The sequence below is a fragment of the Cyanistes caeruleus genome, chromosome 28, assembly GCF_971803275.1.
Source record: "Cyanistes caeruleus chromosome 28, bCyaCae1.hap1.1, whole genome shotgun sequence".
Lineage (NCBI taxonomy): Eukaryota > Metazoa > Chordata > Aves > Passeriformes > Paridae > Cyanistes > Cyanistes caeruleus.
This window is the reverse complement of record NC_141728.1, coordinates 678,398-702,285: the sequence shown is the minus strand read 5'-3', so window position 1 is coordinate 702,285 and position 23,888 is coordinate 678,398. Positions and strand designations below refer to the sequence as shown.

General features: G+C 44.0%; 2 protein-coding genes across 2 annotated transcripts in view; one reads left to right on the top strand and one right to left on the bottom strand.

Moving 5' to 3' along the window:
- LIPE (lipase E, hormone sensitive type) overlaps positions 1 to 13,635 on the bottom strand; it is a 38,029-nt gene extending 24,394 nt beyond the window's left edge. Inside the window, exons 1-5 of the mRNA XM_086864862.1 lie at positions 13,087 to 13,635; positions 8,911 to 9,001; positions 6,976 to 7,121; positions 3,001 to 3,186; positions 1,085 to 1,388 (exon numbers count right to left, since the gene is read on the bottom strand). Of these exons, the coding sequence (XP_086720988.1) occupies positions 1,085 to 1,388; positions 3,001 to 3,186; positions 6,976 to 7,121; positions 8,911 to 9,001; positions 13,087 to 13,635 (1,276 nt within the window). The remainder of the gene's footprint in view (positions 1 to 1,084; positions 1,389 to 3,000; positions 3,187 to 6,975; positions 7,122 to 8,910; positions 9,002 to 13,086) is intronic.
- The window catches only part of PSMC4 (proteasome 26S subunit, ATPase 4), a 277,421-nt gene that overhangs the window by 212,780 nt on the left and 40,753 nt on the right, over positions 1 to 23,888 (top strand). The gene's annotated exons all lie outside the window — the stretch shown is intronic.

The following is a 23,888-nucleotide window of genomic DNA, read 5'->3' as shown; positions in this document are numbered from 1 at the left end:
TGGCAGCGCGGTGGGTTTGGGGATCCCCCCAAAAAAATCCCAAAAAACCCCCCAAAAAAACAGCCCAAAGTGATGCTGGATGAGCCCAAAAAATATCCCAAAAAATACTGAAAATATCTTAGAAATTACTGAAAATATGCCAAAAAAATCCCAAAAAAAAAGGTGAAAAAAATCTCAAAAAATCTCAAAAAAATCTCAAAAAAATCCCAAAAAAATCTGAAAAAAATCCGAAAAAATCCTTAAAAAATCTCAAAAAAATCCCAAAAAATCTCAAAAAAATCCCAAAAAAATCTCAAAAAAAATCCTAAAAAAATCTCAAAAAAATCCCCAAAAAATCTCAAAAAAATCTCAAAAAAATCCCAAAAAATCCCCAAAAAATCCATAAAAAATCTCAAAAAAATCAAAAAAAATCCCAAAAAAATCTCAAAAAAATCCCCAAAAAATCCCAAAAAAATCCCAAAAAAATCCAAAAAAATCCCAAAAAAATCTCAAAAAAATCCCAAAAAAATCCCAAAAAAATCTGAAAAAAATCCTAAAAAATACTTAAAAAATCTCAAAAAAATCCCAAAAAATCCAAAAAAAATCTCAAAAAAATCCCAAAAAATCCATAAAAAATCCCCAAAAAATCCATAAAAAATCCCAAAAAAATCCAAAAAAATCCCAAAAAAATCTCAAAAAAATCCATAAAAAATCCCAAAAAAATCCAAAAAATTCCCAAAAAAATCTCAAAAAAATCTCAAAAAAATCCCAAAAAAATCCCAAAAAAATCCCAAAAAAATCTCAAAAAAATCCCAAAAAAATCCCAAAAAAATCCCAAAAAAATCCCAAAAAATCTCAAAAAAATCTCAAAAAAATACAAAAAATTCTCAAAAAATCCCCCAAAAAAATCCATTAAAAATCTCAAAAAAATCTCAAAAAATTCCAAAAAAATCCAGAAAAATCCCCAAAAAATCCATAAAAAATCTCCAAAAAATCCCAAAAAAATCTGAAAAAAATCTCAAAAAAATCCCAAAAAAATCCCCAAAAAATCCAAAAAAAATCCCAAAAAATCCCCAAAAATTCCCATTTCCCCCCCGTTTCTCACCCAGCATTTTGCAGTTGCAGAGGGCCCAGCAGTAGGCGTAGAAGCACTCCTCCAGCGCGCGGGGGAAGGGCGCCTCGGGCGCCAGCGCGTAGTCCACGGAGAGCACGGGCGCGCCCAGCTCGCGGGCCCAGCGCCGCAGGTAGGGCTCGTGCGAGCGCGAGGTCTGGGCCACGAAGCCGCCGCCGTGGAAATGCAGGAGCAGCCCCGGGGAGGGAGGGAGGGGACGGGAGCGGAGCCAGGGGAAAGGAGAGGGAGGCCAAGGGGAGGCGTCCGGGCGGCTCAGGGCGCTCAGGGCGGCCGAGTCCTGAGAGGGGAATGAAAGGGTTAAAATTCAGCATCACTGGGGTTATTGGCAGAGTTTATTCTTATTGGTTTTAATGAGTTTATTTTTAATTATTTTTTTTAGTATTTTTATTTTTAATTATTTTATTTTTTATTATTTTATTTTTTATTATTTTATTTTTTATTATTTTTATTTATTTTAATTTTTTATTATTTTTATTTTTTATTATTTTTATTTATTTTAATTTTTAATTATATTTATTTTTTATTATTTTTATTTTTTATTATTTTTATTTTTAATTATTTTATTTGTAGATATTTTATTTTTTATTATTTTTAATTATTTTAACTTTTTATTATTTTTATTTTTTATTATTTTTATTTTTTATTATTTTTATTTTTAATTATTTTATTTTTTATTATTTTTATTTTTAGTTATTTTATTTTTAATTATTTGATTTTTTAATTATTTGATTTCTAATTATTTCATTTTTTATTATTTTTATTTTTAATTATTTTATTTCTTAATTATTTTTATTTTTAATTATTTCATTTTTTATTATTTTTATTTTTAATGATTTTTATTTTTAATTATTTTATTTATTATTTTTATTTTTAATTATTTCATTTTTTAACAATATCAATGTCCATAACAATAGTAATAATACTTAATTAATTAAAAGTTAATAATTAATAATTAATAGCAGTCACCTGGCCCTGCCGGAGGTGGTAGCTGAGCAATAATAATAATAATAATAATAATAATAATAATAATAATAATAAAAATAACAATAATAATAGCAATATCAATGACAAGAACAATATTAACAATCAATAAAAATTGATAATTAATAATTAATAATTAATAATTTAGGATTAATAGCAGTCACCTGGCCCTGCCGGAGGTGGCAGCGGAGCAATAATAACAATAATAACAACAATAACACTAGCAATAACACTAACAATAATATTAATAATGAATAATGACTAATGACTAATGACTAATGACTAATTAATAATTAATAATTAATAATTAATGATTAATAGCAGTCACCTGGCCCTGCCAGAGGTGGTAGCTGAGCAATAATAATAATAATAATAATAATAATAATAATAATAATAATAATAATAATGACAATAATAATAATAACAATAATAACAATAATAACAATAATAACAATAATAACAACAATAATACTAGCAATAACACTAACAATAATATTAATAACTATTATTAATTAATTATTAATGATTAATGATTAATTTTTAATAATTAATGATTAATTAATAGCAGTCACCTGGCCCTGCCGGAGGTGGCAGCTGAGCAATAATAATAATAATAATAATAACAATAATAACAACAATAATACTAACAATAACACTAACAATAATATTAATAACTATGATTAATTACTTATTAATTATTAATTATTAATTATTAATAATTAATAATTAATTAATAGCAGTCACCTGGCCCTGCCGGAGGTGGTAGCTGAGCAATAATAATAATAACAACAATAATAGCAACAATAATACTAACAATAATATTAATAATTATTAATTATTAAATATTATTATTAATTATTAATTATTTATTAATTATTAATAATTAATAATTAATTAATAGCAGTCACCTGGCCCTGCCGGAGGTGGTAGCTGAGCAGCCGGAGGTGCAGGGGGGCGGGGCCCAGGTGAGCTCGGGGCGGGGCCACGGTGACGCTTCGGGAGGGGTCCCGGGCCAGGGGCATCTCCAGGGGCTCGGGGGGCACGGCCAGGGCTCGGCACAGCCCCACCTGCACGGCTGTCAGCGAGGCCACGGACTGCAAAGGGTTAAAATCGATCCAATTTATCCCAAAATTCACCAAAATCCCCAAAATCCCCAAAAAAATCCATCCAGGAATCCCAAAATCCCACCCCAAAATCCCCCCAGGGCTCGGCACAGCCCCACCTGCACGGCTGTCAGCGAGGCCACGGACTGCAAAGGGTTAAATTATACCGAATTTATCCCAAAATTCACCAAAATCCTCGAAATCCCCAAAAAAATCCATCCTGAAACACCCAAATCCCAAAAAATCCCACCCCAAAATGACCAAAATCCACAAAAATCCATAAAAAATCCCAAAAATCCCCCAAAATTCCCCAAAAAAATCCCCAAAATCCCAGAATTCTGATCCCAAAAATCCCAAAAAATCTCCAAAAAATCCAAAAAATCCCAAAATCCACAAAAATCCAAAAAAATTCCATCCTGAAATCCCCAAATCCCAAAAAATCCCATCCCAAAATGACCAAAATCCACAAAAAGCCACAAAAATCCCAAAAAATCCTCCAAAATTCCCCCAAAAATCCCCCAAAATTCCCCCAAAAAATCCCCAAAATCCCAGAATTCTGATCCCAAAAATCCCAAAAAATCCCAAAAAAATCCAAAAAAATCCCAAAATCACAAATATCCACAAAAATCCCCAAAAATTCCATCCTGAAACCCCCAAATCCCAAAATCCCATCCCAAAATCCCCCCAGGGCTCGGCACAGCCCCACCTGCACGGCTGTCAGCGAGGCCACGGACTGCAAAGGGTTAAATTATACCGAATTTATCCCAAAATTCACCAAAATCCCCGAAATCCCCCAAAAAATCCATCCAGAAACACCCAAATCCCAAAAAATCCCACCCCAAAATCCCCCCAGGGCTCGGCACAGCCCCACCTGCACGGCTGTCAGCGAGGCCACGGACTGCAAAGGGTTAAATTATACTGAATTTATCCCAAAATTCACCAAAATCACCAAAAAAATCCATCCAGGAATCCCAAAATCCCATCCCAAAATCCCCCCAGGGCTCGGCACAGCCCCACCTGCACGGCTGTCAGCGAGGCCACGGACTGCGAAGGGTTAAAATCAATCGAATTTATCCCAAAATTCACCAAAATCACCAAAATCCCCAAAAAAATCCATCCTGAAACACCCAAATCCCAAAAAATGCCATCCCAAAATGACCAAAATCCAAAAAAATCCATAAAAAATCCCCAAAAATCCCCCAAAATTTCCTAAATTCCGATCCAAAAAATCCCCAAAAAATCCCCAAAAAATCCAAAAAAATCCCAAAAAATCACAAAAAATCCCAAAATCCCCAAAAATTCCATCCTGAAATCCGAAAATCCCCAAAAATCCCATCCCAAAATGACCAAAATCCACAAAAATCCATAAAAAATCCCAAAAAATCCCCCAAAATTCCCCCAAAAAATCCCCAAAATCCCAGAATTCTGATCCCAAAAATCCCAAAAAATCCCAAAAAATCCAAAAAAATACCAAAATCCCAAATATCCACAAAAATCCCCAAAAATTCCATCCTGAAATCCCAAAATCCCAAAATCCCACCCCAAAATCCCCCCAGGGCTCGGCACAGCCCCACCTGCACGGCTGTCAGCGAGGCCACGGACTGCAAAGGGTTAAATTATACTGAATTTATCCCAAAATTCACCAAAATCCCAAAAAAATCCATCCTGAAACACCCAAATCCCAAAAAATCCCATCCCAAAATGACCAAAATCCAAAAAAATCCATAAAAAATCCCAAAAAATCCCCCAAAATTTCCTAAATTCCGATCCCAAAAATCCCCAAAAAATCCCCAAAAAATCCAAAAAAATCCCAAAAAATCACAAAAAATCCCAAAATCCCAAAAAATTCCATCCTGAAATCCGAAAATCCCCAAAAATCCCATCCCAAAATGACCAAAATCCACAAAAATCCATAAAAAATCCAAAAAAATCCTCCAAAAATCACCCAAAATCCCCAAAAAATCCCCAAAATTTCCCAAATTCCGATCAAAAAAATCCCAAAAAATCCCCAAAAAAATCCAAAAAAATCCCAAAATCACAAATATCCACAAAAATCCCCAAAAAATTCCATCCTGAAACACCCAAATCCCAAAAAATCCCACCCCAAAATGACCAAAATCCACAAAAATCCATAAAAAATCCCAAAAAATCCTCCAAAATTCCCCAAAAATCCCCCAAAATTCCCCCCAAAAAATCCCCAAAATCCCAGAATTCTGATCCCAAAAATCCCAAAAAATCCCCAAAAATCCAAAAAATCCCAAAATCCACAAAAATCCAAAAAAATTCCATCCTGAAACCCCCAAATCCCAAAAAATCCCATCCCAAAATGACCAAAATCCACAAAAATCCATAAAAAAATCCCAAAAAATCCTCCAAAAATCACCAAAAATTCCCCAAAATCCCAGAATTCTGATCCCAAAAATCCCAAAAAATCCCCAAAAAATCCAAAAAAATCCCAAAATCACAAATATTCATAAAACTCCCAAAAAATTCCATCCTGAAACCCCCAAATCCCAAAAAATCCCATCCCAAAATGACCAAAATCCACAAAAATCCATAAAAAAATCCCAAAAATCCCCCAAAATTCCCCAAAAATCCCCAAAAAATCCAAAAAAATCCCAAAATCCCAAATATCCACAAAAATCCCCAAAAATTCCATCCTGAAATCCCCAAATCCCAAAAAATCCCATCCCAAAATGACCAAAATCCACAAAAATTCAAAAAAAATCCCCAAAAAATCCCCCAAAAATCCCCCAAAATTCCCCCAAAAAATCCCCAAAATTCCAGAATTCTGATCCCAAAAATCCCAAAAAATCCCAAAAAAATCCAAAAAATCCCAAAATCACAAATATCCACAAAAATCCCCAAAAATTCCATCCTGAAATCCCAAAATCCCAAAAAATCCCATCCCAAAATGACCAAAATCCACAAAAATTCAAAAAAAATCCCCAAAAAATCCCCCAAAAATCCCCCAAAATTCCCCCAAAAAATCCCCAAAATTCCAGAATTCTGATCCCAAAAATCCCAAAAAATCCCAAAAAAATCCAAAAAATCCCAAAATCACAAATATCCACAAAAATCCCCAAAAATTCCATCCTGAAACACCCAAATCCCAAAATCCCACCCCAAAATCCCCCCAGGGCCCGGCACAGCCCCACCTGCACGGCTGTCAGCGAGGCCACGGACTGCAAAGGGTTAAAATCAATCGAATTTATCCCAAAATTCACCAAAATCCCAAAAAAATCCATCCTGAAACACCCAAATCCCAAAAAATCCCATCCCAAAATGACCAAAATCCACAAAAATCCATAAAAAATCCCCAAAAATCCCCCAAAATTCCCCCAAAAAATCCCCAAAATCCCAGAATTCTGATCCCAAAAATCCCAAAAAATCTCCAAAAAATCCCAAAATCCCAAATATCCACAAAAATCCCCAAAAATTCCGTCCAGAAATCCCCAAATCCCAAAAAATCCCATCCCAAAATGACCAAAATCAGCGAATTTCTACCCCCAAAATCCTCAAAAATCCCCAAAAATCCCAGAATTTCTACCCCAAAAATCAGGTGGGATTTGGGATTTTTGGGGTTTTTTGGGGTTTTTTGGGGTTTTTCAGGTGGGATTTTGGGATTTTTGGGGTTTTTTGAGGTTTTTTGGGGATTTTCAGGTGGGATTTTGGGGATTTTCAGGTGGGATTTTGGGGGTTTTTGGGTGGGATTTTGGGATTTTTGGGGTTTTTCGGGTGGGATTTTGGGGATTTTTGGGGTTTTTTGGGGGTTCTGACCGCCAGCAGCTCGGTTTCCGTGAGGTTCCAGAAGCTTTTCCAAAAATGCACGTCCAGATTTTGGGTCAGGCGCTCGAATTCGGCCCCGCGCAGCTCCGGGTCCAGCGCGAACTTCCCGCTCGTGAACAGCGACCCCGCAGCCACCCCTGAGACCCCAAAAACACCAAAAATCACCCCAAAATCAGCCTCGGGAGCCCCAAAAATCACAAAATCCACCCCGGGAACCCCCAAAAACGCCAAAATTGTCCCAAAATCCAAGCCTGGAACGTCTAGAACACTCAAATCCACCCAAATCCACCCAAAATCCACCCAAAATAACGCAAAATCACCCAAAATCCACCCAAAATCACCCAAAATCAACCCAAAATCCACCCAAAATCACTCAAATCACCCAAAATCCACCCAAAATCCACCCAAAATCCACCCAAAATCCACCCAAAATCACCCAAAATCCACCCAAAATCACCCAAAATCACTCAAATCCCCCAAAATCCACCCAAATCCACCCAAAATCCACTCAAATTTGGCAAAATCCCCAAAAACACCAAAAACCACCCAAAATCACCGAAAATTTCCCAAATCCACCCAAAATCAACCCAAAATCAACCCAAAATTTCCCAAAATCCCCCAAATTCCACCCGAAATTCCCGGAATTCCCGGCGCTCACCGATGCCGGGGTCGCGGTTCCAGTGGTTCCTCCCCAAAATCCACCAAAATCCACCCAAAATCCACCCAAAATCCACCCAAAATCCACCCAAAATTTCCCAAAATCACCCAAAATTTACCCAAAATCACCCAAAATCACCCAAAATCCCCCAAATTCCACCCGAAATTCCCGGAATTCCCGGCGCTCACCGACGCCGGGGTCGCGGTTCCGGTGGTTCCTCCCCAAAATCCACCAAAATCCACCCAAAATTTCCCAAAATCCACCAAAATCCACCCAAAATTTCCCAAAATCACCCAAAATCCCCCAAATTCCACCCGAAATTCCCGGAATTCCCGGAATTCCCGGCGCTCACCGACGCCGGGGTCGCGGTTCCGGTGGTTCCTCCCCAAAATCCACCCAAATCCACCCAAAATCACCCAAAATTTCCCAAATCCACCCAAACTCAACCCAGAATTTCCCAAAATCCCCCAAATTCCACCCAAAATTCCCGGAAATCCCGGAATTCCCGGCGCTCACCGATGCCGGGGTCGCGGTTCCGGTGGTTCCTCCCCAAAATCCACCCAAATCCACCCAAAATCCACCCAAAATCCACCCAAAATTTCTCAAAATCCCCCAAATTTCACAAAATCCACCCAAAATCAACACAAAATTTCCCAAAATCCCCCAAATTCCACCCGAAATTCCCGGAATTCCCGGAATTCCCGGCGCTCACCGATGCCGGGGTCGCGGTTCCGGTGATTCCTCCCCAAAATCCACCAAAATCCACCCAAAATTTCCCAAATCCACCCAAAATCCACCAAAATCACCCAAAATCCACCCAAAATCACCCAAAATCACCCAAAATTTCCCAAAATCCCCCAAATTCCACCCAAAATTCCCAGAATTCCCGGAATTCCCGGCGCTCACCGATGCCGGGGTCGCGGTTCCGGTGATTCCTCCCCAAAAATCCCTCAAGAACCTCCCAAAATCCACCAAAATCCACCCAAAATTTCCCAAATCCACCCAAAATCAACCCAAAATTTCCCAAAATCCCCCAAATTCCACTCAAAATTCCCGGAAATCCCAGAATTCCCGGCGCTCACCGATGCCGGGGTCGCGGTTCCGGTGGTTCCTCCCCAAAATCCACCAAAATCCACCCAAAATCACCCAAAATCCACCCAAAATCCACCCAAAATTTCCAAAATCCACCCAAAATCCACCCAAAATTTCCCAAAATCCCCCAAATTCCACCCGAAATTCCCGGAATTCCCGGAATTCCCGGCGCTCACCGATGCCGGGGTCGCGGTTCCGGTAATTCTCGCCGAAGGACACGAGGCCGATGGCCAAAGTCTGGAGGAACGGCCGGAGGGACGGAACGAACTGAGGAGAAACGGGGACAGAGGGGTCACCGGTGGTCACCTGTGGTCAGTGGTGGTCACCTGTGGTCATCAGGGGTCACTGGTGGTCACTTGTGGTCAGTGGTGGTCACTTGTGGTCATCAGGGGTCAGTGGTGGTCATCATGGGTCAGTGGTGGTCAGTGGTGGTCAATGGTGGTCAGTGCTGGTCATTAGGGGGTCAGTGGTGGTCAGTGGTGGTCATCAGGGGTCATCAGGGGTCAGTGGTGGTCACTTGTGGTCATCAGGGGTCAGTGGTGGTCAGTGGTGGTCACTTGTGGTCATCAGGGGTCAGTGGTGGTCAGTGGCGGTCAGTGGTGGTCATCGGGTCATCAGAGGTCAGTGGTGGTCATCAAGGGTCAGTGGTGGTCATCAGAGGTCAGTGGTGGTCAGCAGGGGTCAGTGGTGGTCAGTGGTGGTCACTTGTGGTCATCAGGGGTCAGTGGTGGTCAACCCAACACCAACCCAACGGTGAACACCAACCCAATGGTCAAGCCAAGACCGATGGTCAAGCCAAGACCAACCCAATGGTCAACACCAGTCTAATTACCAAGACCAATCAATGGTCAAGACCAACCCAAGGGTCAACACCAACCCAATGGTCAAGCCAAGACTGATGGTCAACACCAACCCAATGGTCAAGCCAAGACTGATGGTCAACACCAACCCAATGGTCAACACCAACCCAATGGTCAACACCAACCCAATGGTCAACACCAACCCAAGGGTCAACACCAACCCAATGGTCAAGCCAAGACTGATGGTCAACACCAACACAATGGTCAACACCAACACAATGGTCAAGACCAATCAATGGTCAACCCAAGACCAACCCAGTGGTCAAGACCAGCCCAAGGGTCAACACCAACCCAACGGTCAAGCCAAGACTGATGGTCAACACCAACCCAATGGTCAAGCCAAGACTGACGGTCAACACCAACCCAATGGTCAACACCAACCCAATGGTCAACACCAACCCAATGGTCAACACCAACCCAACGGTGAAGACCAATCAATGGTCAACCCAAGACCAACCCAATGGTCAACACCAGTCCAATGACCAAGACCAATGAATGACCAAGACCAACCCAGTGGTCAAGCCAAGACTGATGGTCAACACCAACCCAATGGTCAACACCAACCCAATGGTCAAGCCAAGACTGATGGTCAACACCAACCCAATGGTCAAGCCAAGACTGATGGTCAACACCAACCCAATGGTCAAGCCAAGACTGATGGTCAACACCAACCCAATGGTCAACACCAACCCAATGCTGAAGACCAATCAATGGTGAAGACCAATCAATGGTCAACACCAACCCAATGGTCAACACCAACTCAATGGTGAACACCAACCCAATGATGAAGACCAATCAATGGCCAAGAGCAACCCAATGGTCAAGGCCAACCCAATGGTCAACACCAGTCCAATGACCAAGACCAATCAATGGCCAAGACCAATCAATGGCCAAGACCAATCAAGGGTCAACACCAATCAATGGTCAAGCCAAGACTGATGGTCAACACCATCCCAATGGTCAACACCAACCCAATGGTCAACACCAACCCAACGGTGAAGACCAATCAATGGTGAACACCAACCCAATGGTCAACACCAGTCCAATGGTCAAGCCAAGACCAACCCAAATGGTGAAGACCAACCCAATGGTCAACACCAACCCAACAGTGAAGACCATGAAGAATCAATGGCCAAGACCAATCAATGGCCAAGACCAATCAAGGGTCAACACCAACCCAATGGTCAAGCCAAGACTGATGGTCAACACCAACCCAATGGTCAACACCAATCAATGGTCAACACCAACCCAATGGTCAACACCAACCCAATGGTCAAGCCAAGACTGATGGTCAACACCAACCCAATGGTCAACACCAACCCAATGGTCAACACCAATCATTGGCCAAGCCAAGACCAACCCAGTGGTCAACACCAGTCCAATGACCAAGACCAATCAATGGCCAAGACCAATCAAGGGTCAACACCAACCCAATGGTCAACACCAACCCAATGGTGAAGACCAATCAATGGTCAAACCAAGACCAACCCAGTGGTCAACACCAGCCCAATGGCCAAGACCAATCAATGACCAAGACCAACCCAGTGGTAAAGCCAAGACTGATGGTCAACACCAACCCAATGGTCAACACCAACCCAATGGTCAACACCAACCCAATGGTCAAGCCAAGACTGATGGTCAACACCAACCCAATGGTCAACACCAACCCAATGGTCAACACCAACCCAATGGTCAACACCAACCCAATGGTGAAGACCAATCAATGGTCAACACCAACCCAATGGTCAATCCAAGACTGATGGTCAACACCAACCCAATGGTCAACACCAACCCAATGGTCAAGCCAAGACTGATGGTCAACACCAACCCAATGGTCAACACCAATCAATGGTCAACACCAACCCAATGGTCAACACCAATCAATGGTCAACACCAACCCAATGGTCAAGCCAAGACTGATGGTCAACACCAACCCAATGGTGAAGACCAATCAATGGTCAACACCAACCCAATGGTCAACACCAACCCAATGGTCAACACCAACCCAATGGTCAACACCAACCCAGTGGTCAACACCAACCCAATGGTCAACACCAACCCAATGGTCAACACCAACCCAATGGTCAACACCAACCCAATGGTCAACACCAACCCAATGGTCAAGCCAAGACTGATGGTCAACACCAACCCAATGGTGAAGACCAATCAATGGTCAAGCCAAGACCAACCCAATGGTCAACACCAACCCAATGACCAAGACCAATCAATGACCAAGACCAATCAAGGGTCAACACCAACCCAATGGTCAAGCCAAGACTGATGGTCAACACCAACCCAATGGTCAACACCAACCCAATGGTCAACACCAACCCAATGGTCAACACCAACCCAATGGTCAACACCAACCCAATGGTGAAGACCAATCAATGGTCAAACCAAGACCAACCCAGTGGTCAACACCAGCCCAATGGCCAAGACCAATCAATGACCAAGACCAATCAATGGCCAAGACCAATCAAGGGTCAACACCAATCAATGGTCAAGCCAAGACTGATGGTCAACACCAACCCAATGGTCAACACTAACCCAATGGTCAACACCAACCCAACGGTGAAGACCAATCAATGGTCAACACCAACCCAATGGTCAACACCAACCCAATGGTCAACACCAACCCAATGGTCAACACCAATCAATGGTCAACACCAACCCAATGGTCAAGACCAATCAATGGTTAACACCAACCCAATGGTCAACACCAACCCAATGGTCAAGCCAAGACTGATGGTCAACACCAACCCAATGGTCCAGAACAATCAATGGTCAACACCAACCCAATGGTCAAGCCAAGACTGATGGTCAACACCAACCCAATGGTCAAGCCAAGACTGATGGTCAACACCAACCCAACGGTCAACACCAACCCAACGGTGAACACCAACCCAATGGTGAAGACCAATCAATGGTCAAGCCAAGACTGATGGTCAACACCAACACAATGGTCAAGACCAATCAATGGTCAACCCAAGACCAACCCAGTGGTCAACACCAACCCAATGGTCAACACCAACCCAACGGTGAAGACCAATCAATGGCCAAGAGCAACCCAATGGTCAAGACTAATCAATGGTCAACACCAACCCAATGGTCAAGCCAAGACTGATGGTCAACACCAACCCAATGGTCAACACCAACCCAATGGTCAACACCAACCCAACGGTGAAGACCAATCAATGGTCAAACCAAGGCCAATGGTCAATCCAAGACTGATGGTCAACACCAACCCAATGGTCAACACCAATCAATGGTCAACACCAACCCAATGGTCAACACCAACCCAATGGTCAACACCAACCCAATGGTCAACACCATGCCAATGGTCAACACCAACACAATGGTCAAGCCAAGACTGATGGTCAACACCAACCCAACGGTGAAGACCAATCAATGGTCAAACCAAGACCAATGGCCAACCCAACCCCACCCAACCCCAACCCCCTCGGAACCTTCCGGAACCCTCCGCGCCCTCACCTGGAAGCCGAGGCACCGCCCGTAGAAGCACCCGTTGCGCATCGTGCTGTACTCCCTCAACACCACCTCGCTGATCCCACCTTCCTCCTCCTCCTCCTCCTCCTCCTCCTCCTCCTCGGCGGCGGCGTCCGGAAACAACACCCCGGGCTTGGCCACCTCCGCCATCTTGGCCGCCAGCACCAACAACGCCCTGAGCTGCGCCAACGCCGCCGCCAACGCTTCCAGCTCGGCGGCGTTGGCGGCGGCGCGGAAGAAGAGGCCGCGGCGCTGGGCGGCCACGGCGCGGCTGCGCTCCACGGCGCGCTCCAGGCACACCTGGACCACCTGCAGGAGGCTCCGGTAGCCGTTGCCGGGCGTGGCCGGGTCCAGGTCGAAGGTGGGAGCCAATTGGTGGAGGTGGGAGAGGGCGGGGCCAAGATGGCGGGCGTGGTGGAGGAGGGAGGAGGAGGCGGCGGCCAAGCGGCGCGACGCGGGCGAGGTGGAGCGCGACGGCGAGAAGAAGGCGAGGTTGTCGCGGGCGAGGTGTTGGAGGGGTTGGAGGAGGTCCATGGTGGGAACTGGGAGGGACTGGGATGGACTGGGAGGGACTGGGAGGGACTGGGAGGGAACTGGGAGGGACTGGGATGAACTGGGAGGGACTGGGACGGACTGGGAGGGAACTGGGATGAACTGGGATGGACTGGGAGGGAACTGGGATGGACTGGGAGGGAACTGGGATGGACTGGGATGAACTGGGAGGGAACTGGGATGGACTGGGATGGACTGGGATGGACTGGGAGGGAACTGGGATGGACTGGGAGGGAACTGGGATGGACTGGGATGAACTGGGATGGACTGGGAGGGACTGGGAGGGGACTGGGAGGGACTGGGAGGGAACTGGGAGGGACTGGGATGGACTGGGATGGACTGGGAGGGACTGGGAGGGACTGGGAGGGACTGGGATGGACTGGGAGGAACTGGGATGGACTGGGATGGACTGGGATGGAACTGGGATGGACTGGGATGGACTGGGATGGACTGGGATGGAACTGGGATGGACTGTGAGGGACTGGGATGGACTGGGAGGGACTGGGATGGACTGGGAGGGACTGGGACGGACTGGGAGGGAACTGGGAGGGACTGGGATGGACTGGGAGGAGATTGGGATAAACTGGGAGAGACTGGGAGTTACTGGGATGATCCTCAACGTCCACTGGGATGAACTGGGAAGGTCCTCAATGTCCACTGGTCCGAACTGGGATGAACTGGGATGAACTGGGACGGTCCTGGATGTCCTCTGGAGGTCACTGGTCCGAACTGGTCCGAACTGGGATGAACTGGGATGAACTGGGACGGTCCTGGAGGTCACTGGTCCGAACTGGGATGAACTGGGACGGTCCTGGAGGTCCCCTGGAGGTCACTGGGATGAACTGGTCCGAACTGGTCCAAACTGGGATGAACTGGGTTGAACTGGGATGAACTGGGACGGTCCTGGAGGTCACTGGGATGAACTGGGATGAACTGGGACGGTCCTGGAGGTCCCCTGAAGGTCACTGGTCCAAACTGGTCCGAACTGGGATGAACTGGGAGGCTCCAGGGGGGTCCTGGGAAGTCCAAACTGGTCCAAACTGGTCCGAACTGGGACGGTCCTGGAGGTCACTGATCCGAACTGGGATGAACTGGGATGAACTGGGACAGTCCTGGAGGTCCCCTGGAGGTCACTGGTCCAAACTGGTCCGAACTGGGATGAACTGGGAGGCTCCAGGGGGGTCCTGGGAAGTCCAAACTGGTCTGAACTGGTCCAAACTGGTCCAAACTGGTCCGAACTGGGACGGTCCTGGAGGCCACTGGGATGAACTGGTCTGAACTGGTCCGAACTGGGACGGTCCTGGAGGTCCCCTGGAGGTCACTGGTCCAAACTGGGATGAACTGGGATGAACTGGTCCAAACTGGGATGAACTGGGAGGCTCCGGGGGGGGTCCTGGGAAGTCCAAACTGGTCCAAACTGGTCCGAACTGGTCCAAACTGGTCCAAACTGGTCCGAACTGGGACGGTCCTGGAGGCCACTGGGATGAACTGGTCCAAACTGGTCCAAACTGGTCCGAACTGGGACGGTCCTGGAGGTCACTGGTCCGAACTGGGATGAACTGGGAGGCTCCGGGGGGGGTCCTGGGAGGTCCAAACTGGTCTGAACTGGTCTGAACTGGTCCGAACTGGTCTGAACTGGTCTGAACTGGTCTGAACTGGTCCAAACTGGTCTGAACTGGTCTGAACTGGTCCAAACTGGTCTGAACTGGTCCAAACTGGTCCGAACTGGTCTGAACTGGTCTGAACTGGTCGGAACCGGGAGCCGCGGTTCCCTCCCGCTCTCCCCTGCCCGGATCCGGAGGGGGGGAGGGGCGGGGGGAGGGGGAGGGGCGGGGCCGGGCCCCTCCCCCCACCTTGAGCAACCCCCCGGGGGTGGGGGAGGGGCGGCTTCCCCAAATCCACGGGAATTCTCCCCAAAATTCCCAAAAAATCCTCCCCAAATCCCCCCCAAAATCCCCAAAATCCCCCCAAAATCCCCAAAAATCCCCCCAAAATCCCCAAAATCCCCCCAAAAATCCCAAAATTCCCCCAAAATCCCCCCAAAATCCCCAAAAATCCCCCCAAAATCCCCAAAAAAATCCCAAAAATCCCCCCAAAATCCCCCCAAAATTCCCAAAATCCCCCCAAAATCCCCAAAAAAATCCCAAAAATCCCAAAAAATCCTCCCCAAATCCCCCCCAAAATCCCCCAAAATCCCCCCAAAATCCCCAAAAATCCCCCAAAATCCCCAAAAAAATCCCAAAAATCCCCCAAATCCCCCGAAAAGTTCCCAAAAATTCCCCAAAAATCCCTCCCAAATCCCCCCAAATTCCCCCAAAATTCCCCCAAATCCCCCCAAATTCCCAAAAATCCTCCCCAAATCCCACCAAACCCCCTCAAAATCCCCAAAAATCCCCAAAAATTCCCCCAAAATCCCCCAAAATCCCCCCAAAAATCCAAAAATCCCCAAAAATCCCCCAAATTCCCCCAAAATCCCCCAAAATCCCCCCAAAAATCCAAAAATCCCCAAATTCCCCCAAAATCCCCCCCAAATTCCCCAAAAATCCCCCAAAATTCCCCCAAAATCCCCCCAAAATCCCCAAAAAATCTCCCAAAATTCCCAAAATCCCCCCAAAATCCCCCCAAATTTCCAAAAAATCTCCCAAATCCCCCAAAAATTCCCAAAATCCCCCCAAATCCCCCCCAAAATCCCCCAAAATTCCTCAAAATCCCCCCAAAAATCCCCAAAATTCCCCAAAAATCCCTCCCAAATCCCCCCAAATTCCCCCAAAATTCCCAAAAATCCCCCAAATCCCCCCAAAATCCACAAAAATCCCCCCAAAAATCCCAAAATCCCCAAAAATCCCCCAAATCCCCCCAAAATCCCCCCAAATCCCCAAAATTCCCCCAAAATCTCCCCAAATTCCCCCCAAACCCCCCCAAATTCCCCAAAATCCCCCCAAAATTCCCCAAAAATCACCCAAAATCCCCCAAAAATACCCAAAAAAATCCCCCAAATCCCCCCCAAATCTCCCCAAATCACCAAACCCCCCCCAAAAATCCCCCCAAATTCCTCAAAATCCCCCCAAAATTCCCCCCAAATCCCCAAAAAATCCCCAAAAATCACAAAAAATTCCCCCAAATCCCCAAATCCCCCCCAAATCCCCCCAAAATTCCCAAAATTCCCCAAAAATCCCCCCAAATCCCCCAAATTCCCCCAAAAATCCCAAAAAATCCCAAAAATCCACCCAAAATCCCCCCAAATCCCCCCAAAATCTCCCCAAATATGCCCAAAAATCCCAAAAAATTCCCCCAAATCCCCAAATCCCCCCCCAAATCCCCCCAAAATTCCCAAAATTCCCCAAAAATCTCCCAAAATCCCCCCAAAATCCCCCCAAATTCCCCCAAAATCTCTCCCAAATCCCCCCAAAATCACCCAAAATCCCCCCAAAATTCCCCAAAAATCCCAAAATTCCCCAAAAATCTTCCCAAAACCCCCCAAAAATCCCCAAAATCCCCCCAAAATTCCCCAAAAATCCCTCCCAAATCCCCCAAAATTCCCCCAAAATTCCCAAAAATGCCAAAAATCCCCCAAATCCCCCCAAAATCTCCCCAAGTCCCCAAAACCCCCCCAAAATCCCCCAAAATTCCTCAAAATCCCCCAAAAAATTCCCAAAAAATCCCCCCAAAATTCCCCAAAAATCCCCAAAAAAATCCCCAAAATCCCCCAAAATCCCCCCAAAATTCCCCAAAATGCCCCCAAATCCCCAAAAAATCTCCCAAATCTCCCCCAAATTCCCCAAAATTCCCCAAAATCCCCCCAAAATTCCCCAAAAATCCCCAAAATCCCCCAAAATCCCCCCAAAAATCGCAAAAAATCGCCAAAAAATTCCCCAAAAATCCCCCAAAAATCCCCCCAAATTTCCCCAAAAATTCCCAAAAAATTCCAAAAAAATCCCCCCAAAAATAAAAAAAATCCCCAAAAAATCCCCAAAAATCCCCAAAAAATCCCCAAAAATCCCCCCAAAAAATCCCCAATAAAATCCCCAAAAATCCCCCAAATATCCCCCCAAAAATTCCCAAAAAATCCCTCAAAAATCCCCCAAAAATCCCCAAATTCCCAAAAAATCCCCCCAAATTCCCACTTTTCCCCTCCCCCCTCTCCCTTTTCCCTTTGTCCCCCTCCCCTCCCCCCCCCCTCCCGTTCCCTCTGGCCCAAAAATTCCCGAAATTTTTCCGCTCCTCTTTCCCAATTTTTTTGTTTTTAAATCTCCCCCCCCCGGGACCTTCCCCCCAAAAAAATCCCGGCCCCTCCCCCACCCTCGGATTCCCGGCTGGAATTTGGGGGGGGGAGGGGGAATTTTGGGAATTTTTGGGATTTTTTGGGGATTTTTTTGGGAATTTTTGGGGGGATTTTTTGGGATTTTTTGGGGATTTTTTTGGGGATTTTTGGGGGGATTTTTTTGGGATTTTTGGGATTTTTTTGGGATTTTTTGGGGGGATTTTTGGGGGGATTTTTGGGGGATTTTTGCGGATTTTTGGGGGATTTTTTGGGAATTTTTGGGGGGATTTTGGGGGGATTTTTAGGGAATTTTTGGGGGATTTTGGGGGATTTTTTGGGATTTTTTGGCGATTTTTGGGGGGATTTTTTTGGGATTTTTGGGATTTTTTTGGGATTTTTTGGGGGGATTTTTGGGGATTTTGGGGGGATTTTTTGGGGATTTTTTGGGATTTTTGGGGATTTTTTGGGGATTTTTTGGGAATTTTTGGGGAAATTTGGGGGGATTTTGGGGGGATTTTTGGGGATTTTTTGGGGGATTTTTTGGGGAATTTTTTTGGATTTTTTGGGGGATTTTTGGGGATTTTGGGGGGATTTTTTTGGAATTTTTGGGGAATTTTTGGGGGATTTTTTGTGATTTTTTGAGATTTTGTGGGGGGATTTTTTTGGGATTTTTGAGAATTTTTTTGGATTTTTTGGGGGAATTTTGGGGGAATTTTGGGGATTTTTCGGGGATTTTTGGGGATTTTTTGGGGATTTTTGGGGGGATTTGGGGGGATTTTTGGGGGGATTTTTTGGGAATATTTGGGGAATTTTTTGGGAAATTTGGGGGGATTTTTGGCGGATTTTTGGGGGGATTTTTTGGGGATTTTTGGGATTTTTTTGGGATTTTTTGGGGGGATTTTTTGGGGGGATTTTTGGGGGATTTTTGCGGATTTTTGGGGGATTTTTTGGGAATTTTTGGGGGGATTTTGGGGGGATTTTTAGGGAATTTTTAGGGGATTTTGGGGGATTTTTTGGGATTTTTTGGCGATTTTTGGCGATTTTTGGGGGATTTTTTGGGGATTTTTGGGGATTTTTTCTGGATTTTTTGGGATTTTTTTGGGATTTTTTGGGGGGATTTTTTTGGGATTTTTTGGGATTTTTGGGGATTTTTTGGGGATTTTTTGGGAATTTTTGGGGAAATTTGGGGGGATTTTGGGGGGATTTTTGGGGATTTTTGGGGGGATTTTTTGGGAATTTTTGGGAGATTTTGGGGGATTTTTTGTGATTTTTTGGGATTTTGTGGGGGGATTTTTTTGGGATTTTTGAGAATTTTTTTGGATTTTTTGGGGGGATTTTGAGGGAATTTTGGGGATTTTTCGGGGATTTTTTGGGGATTTTTTGGGGATTTTTTGGGGATTTTTTGGGGTTTTTTTGGAGATTTTTTGAGATTTATTAGGAATTTGTTGGGGATTTTTGTGGGTTTTTTTGGGGATTTTTTGGGGATTTTTTGGGATTTTTTGGGGTTTTTTGGGGGATTTTTGGGGTTTTTTTTGGGGACTTTTTGGGGATTTTTTGGGGATTTATTGGGGATTTTTTGGGATTTATTGGGGATTTTTGGGGGATTTTTGTGGGTTTTTTGGGGGGATTTTTGGGATTTTTTGGGGGATTTTTTTGGATTTTTTGGGGATTTTTTGGGGGGATTTTTTGGGGATTTTTTGGGAATATTTGGGGAATTTTTTGGGAAATTTGGGGGGATTTTTGGCGGATTTTTGGGGGGATTTTTTTGGGATTTTTGGGATTTTTTGGGGATTTTTGGGGGGGATTTTTTGGGGGGATTTTTTGGGATTTTTGGGGGAATTTTGGGGAATTTTGGGGGATTTTTGGGAAATTTTTGGAGATTTTGGGAATTTTGGGAGGGATTTTTTGGGGATTTTTTGGGATTTTTTGGGGGGATTTTTTGGGAATTTTTGGGATTTTTTTGGGAATTTTTGGGATTTTTTTGGGATTTTTTGGGAATTTTTGGGGTAGATTTTTTTTGGATTTTGGGGAATTTTTTTTTATTTTTTGGGGGGGATTTTTGGGGATTTTTTGGGGATTTTGGGGGGATTTTTGGGGATTTTTTGGGAATTTTTGGGAGCATTTTTTGGGGATTTTTGGGGGATTTTGGGGGATTTTTGGGGGATTTTGGGGGGGATTTTGGGGGGATTTTTTTTTATTTTTTTGGGATTTTTTGGGATTTTTTGGGGACTTTTTGGGATTTTTATTGATTTTTTGGGGCGATTTGGGGGATTTGGGGTGGGGGAGGGGAATTGGGGGGAATTTTGGGGGATTTTTGGGGAATTTCAGGGGGATTTGGGGAAATTTTTGAGATTTTTTGGGAATTTGGAGGATTTTGGGGGGATTTGGCGTGGAGGAGGGGAATTGGGGGGAATTTTGGGGGATTTTTGGGGAATTTGAGAGAATTGGAGGGAATTTTTGGGAATTTTTTTGGAATTTGGGTGGATTTTGGGGGGTTTGGGGTGGGGGGAAGGGGAATTGGGAGGAATTTTGGGAATTTTTTGGATTTTTTTGGGAATTTGGGGGAATTTTTGGGGAATTTTGGTGAATTTTGGGGGGTTTTTTTTAGAATTTTGGGGGAATTTTGGGCTTTTTTGGGGAATTTTGGGGGGATTTGAGGAATTTTAGGAAGAGCTTGGGGAGATTTGGGGGCTTTTTTGGGATTTTGGGGGATTTTAGGTCATTTTGGGGCGATTTGAAGGAATTTTGGGGGATTTTGGTGGAATTTGGGGATTTTTTTGGAATTTTGGGGAGAGTTTGGGGAATTTTGGGGGGATTTGGGGGAATTTTGGGGGGATTTTGGGGCAGTTTTGGGGCATTTTCGCCCCTTTTTGGCAATTTTGAGTCGATTTGGGGGAATTTTGTGTAATTTAGGGAAATTTTGAGGCGATTTTGGGGCAATTTTGTGGAATTTTGGAGCAATTTTGGGGAGTTTTGGGGAGTTTTGAGGCGATTTTGGGGCAATTTTCGGCGATTTTATGGAATTTTGGGGAGTTTCAAGCCAATTTCCAGGTGATTTTTGACAATTTGAGCAATTTTGGGGCATTTCGGGTCAATTTTCCCTTTTTTTTCCCCCTCCCCTCCCCCACCCCGGGGGTCTCTCCCCTCCCCCCCCTCAGGCGCTCCCACCTGCGGCTCTCCCGCCGTTTCCGCACACGTGACCCAACACCGACCAATCAGCGCCGCCCTCTCCCGAGCGGGTGACCTCAGCCCACCAATGGGAGCGCGGATTTTCGTTGTCACGTGACGCCAAACCGACCAATCCCCTGCGAGACTCGAGGGCGCGTCGCCATGGCGACGAGGGCGCGCTGATCACGTGACCGCCGCGGCCTAGAAGGCTTCAAAATCGAGTTCAAAATGTCCCAAAATCGTTAAAAAAACCCCCAAAATTTACCCAAAATTATCTCAAATTACCCCAAAACTGCCCCGAAATCCCCGAGGCGCCAAAAACTCACGAAAATCGCCCCAAAACGACCTAAAAATGCCCCCTAAAACCCGGCCTGAAATGACAAAAAAATGACCCAAAATGACCCAAAATTGTCCCAAAATGACCCAAAATTGTCCCAAAATGACCAAAAATGACGAAAAATAACCCCGAAATGTTCCTAAAATGACCAAAATTGACCCAAAATGTCCCAAAATGACCAAAAATGATCAGAAATTGTCCCCAAATGTCCCCAAATGTCCCCAAAATGACCCAAAATGACACAAAACTGACCCAAATTAATCCAAAATAACCCAAAATCGTTCAAAAATGACCCAAAATTGTCCCCAAATGTCCCCAAAGTGTCCCCAGATCAATCCCTGGGCTGGCCCCACGTTTTTGTTAAATTTTGTTCAATTTTGGGTCATTTTTGGCCATTTTTTGGTTTTTTTGGGGACATTTTGGGGACATTTGGGGACATTTTGGGGACATTTTGGGGACATTTGGGGCCATTTTTGGTCATTTTGGGGACATTTGGGGCCATTTGGGGACATTTTGGGGCCATTTTTGGGTCATTTTTGGTCACTTTGGGTCATTTTTGGGTCATTTTGGGGACATTTTTGGGTCATTTTTTGTCATTTTGGGGCATTTTGGGTCATTTTAGGGACATTTGGGGACAATTTTTGGTCATTTTTGGTCATTTTTGGTCATTTTTGGTCATTTTGGGTCACTTTGGGGACATTTTGGGGACATTTTTTGGTCATTTTTTTGTCAAATTGGGTCATTTTTGGGTCATTTTGGGGACATTTTTTGTCATTTTGGGTCATTTTTGGTCATTTTGGTCATTTTGGGTCATTTTTGGGTCATTTTAGGGACAGTTGGGGACAATTTTTGGTCATTTTTGGTCATTTTTGGTCATTTTGGGTCACTTTGGGGACATTTTGGGGACATTTTTTGGTCATTTTTTTGTCAAATTGGGTCATTTTTGGGTCATTTTGGGGACATTTTTTGTCATTTTGGGTCATTTTTGGTCATTTTGGTCATTTTGGGTCATTTTTGGGTCATTTTAGGGACATTTGGGGACAATTTTTGGTCACTTTTGGTCACTTCAGGTCATTTTTGGGTCATTTTGGGGACATTTTTTGTCATTTTGGGTCATTTTTGGGTCATTTTGGGGACATTTTTGGGTCATTTTTTGTCATTTTGGGTCATTTTGGGTCATTTTAGGGAAATTTGGGGACATTTTTGGTCTTTTTTGGTAATTTTTGGTAATTTTGGGGCCATTTGGGGCCATTTGGGGACATTTTTGTTCATTTTTTGTCATTTTGGGGACACTTGGGGCCATTTTGGGTCATTTTTGGTCATTTTTGGTCATTTTTGGGTCATTTTGGGGACATTTTTGGGTCATTTTTGTCAATTTGGGTCATTTTAGGGACATTTGGGGCCATTTTTAGGTCATTTTTGGTCACTTTGGGTCATTTTGGATCATTTTGGGGCCATTTTTGTGTCATTTTTGGGTCATTTTTTGTCAATTTGGGTCATTTTGGGGACATTTGGGGACATTTTTGGGGTCATTTTTGGTCATTTGGGGACATTTTGGGACATTTTGGGTCATTTGGGGTCGTTTTGGGTCATTTTGGGACATTTGGGGCCATTTGGGGCCATTTTGGGGCCATTTTGGGGACATTTGGGGACATTTTTGGGGTCATTTTTGGTCACTTTTGGATCATTTTGGGACATTTTGGGTCATTTTGGGTCATTTTTGGGTCAGTTTGGGGACATTTTTGGGTCATTTTTTGTCATTTTGGGTCATTTTGGGGACACTTGGGGACATTTGGGGACATTTTTGGTCATTTTTGGTCATTTTGGGGCCATTTGGGGACATTTTGGGGACATTTTTTGCAATTTTGGCTCATTTTGGGTCATTTTGGACCTTTTTCGATCAATTTAGGTGGCAAATACTCCAAAAAATTTGATTTTTTTGACTATTTTTTGATCCATTTTGGGTCATTTTGGGTCAATTTTGGGTCAATTTTGGGTCATTTTGGGTCAAATCCAATTTCAGGCGCTTTAAGGAGAATTTTTTTAATTTTCGGGGAATTTTGAAGCCTCAATTTTGAGAGATTTTGGTTCTTTCCTTTAAATTTGGAATTTTCACCTCCAAATTTCAACAAAATTCTCATTTTTTACCCAAATTCCCCTTTTTGAGGCCAAAGATTTGACAAAATTTGGGCTTTTTAAGCCACAATTTCACTTTTTTAATTAAAATTTCCACTTTTTGAGCGACAATTTCATTAAAATTTCGAGTTTTTAATCAAAATTTTCCCCTTTTTAATCAAAATTTCGACTTTTTAAGCAACAATTTAATTAAAAATTCGACTTTTTAATCAAAAATTTCCCCTTTTTAATTAAAATCTCCACATTTCAAGCAACAATTTAATTTTTTTAATTAAAATTTTCGACTTTTCCATCAAAAATTTCCCCTTTTCAATTAAAATTTCCACTTTTCAA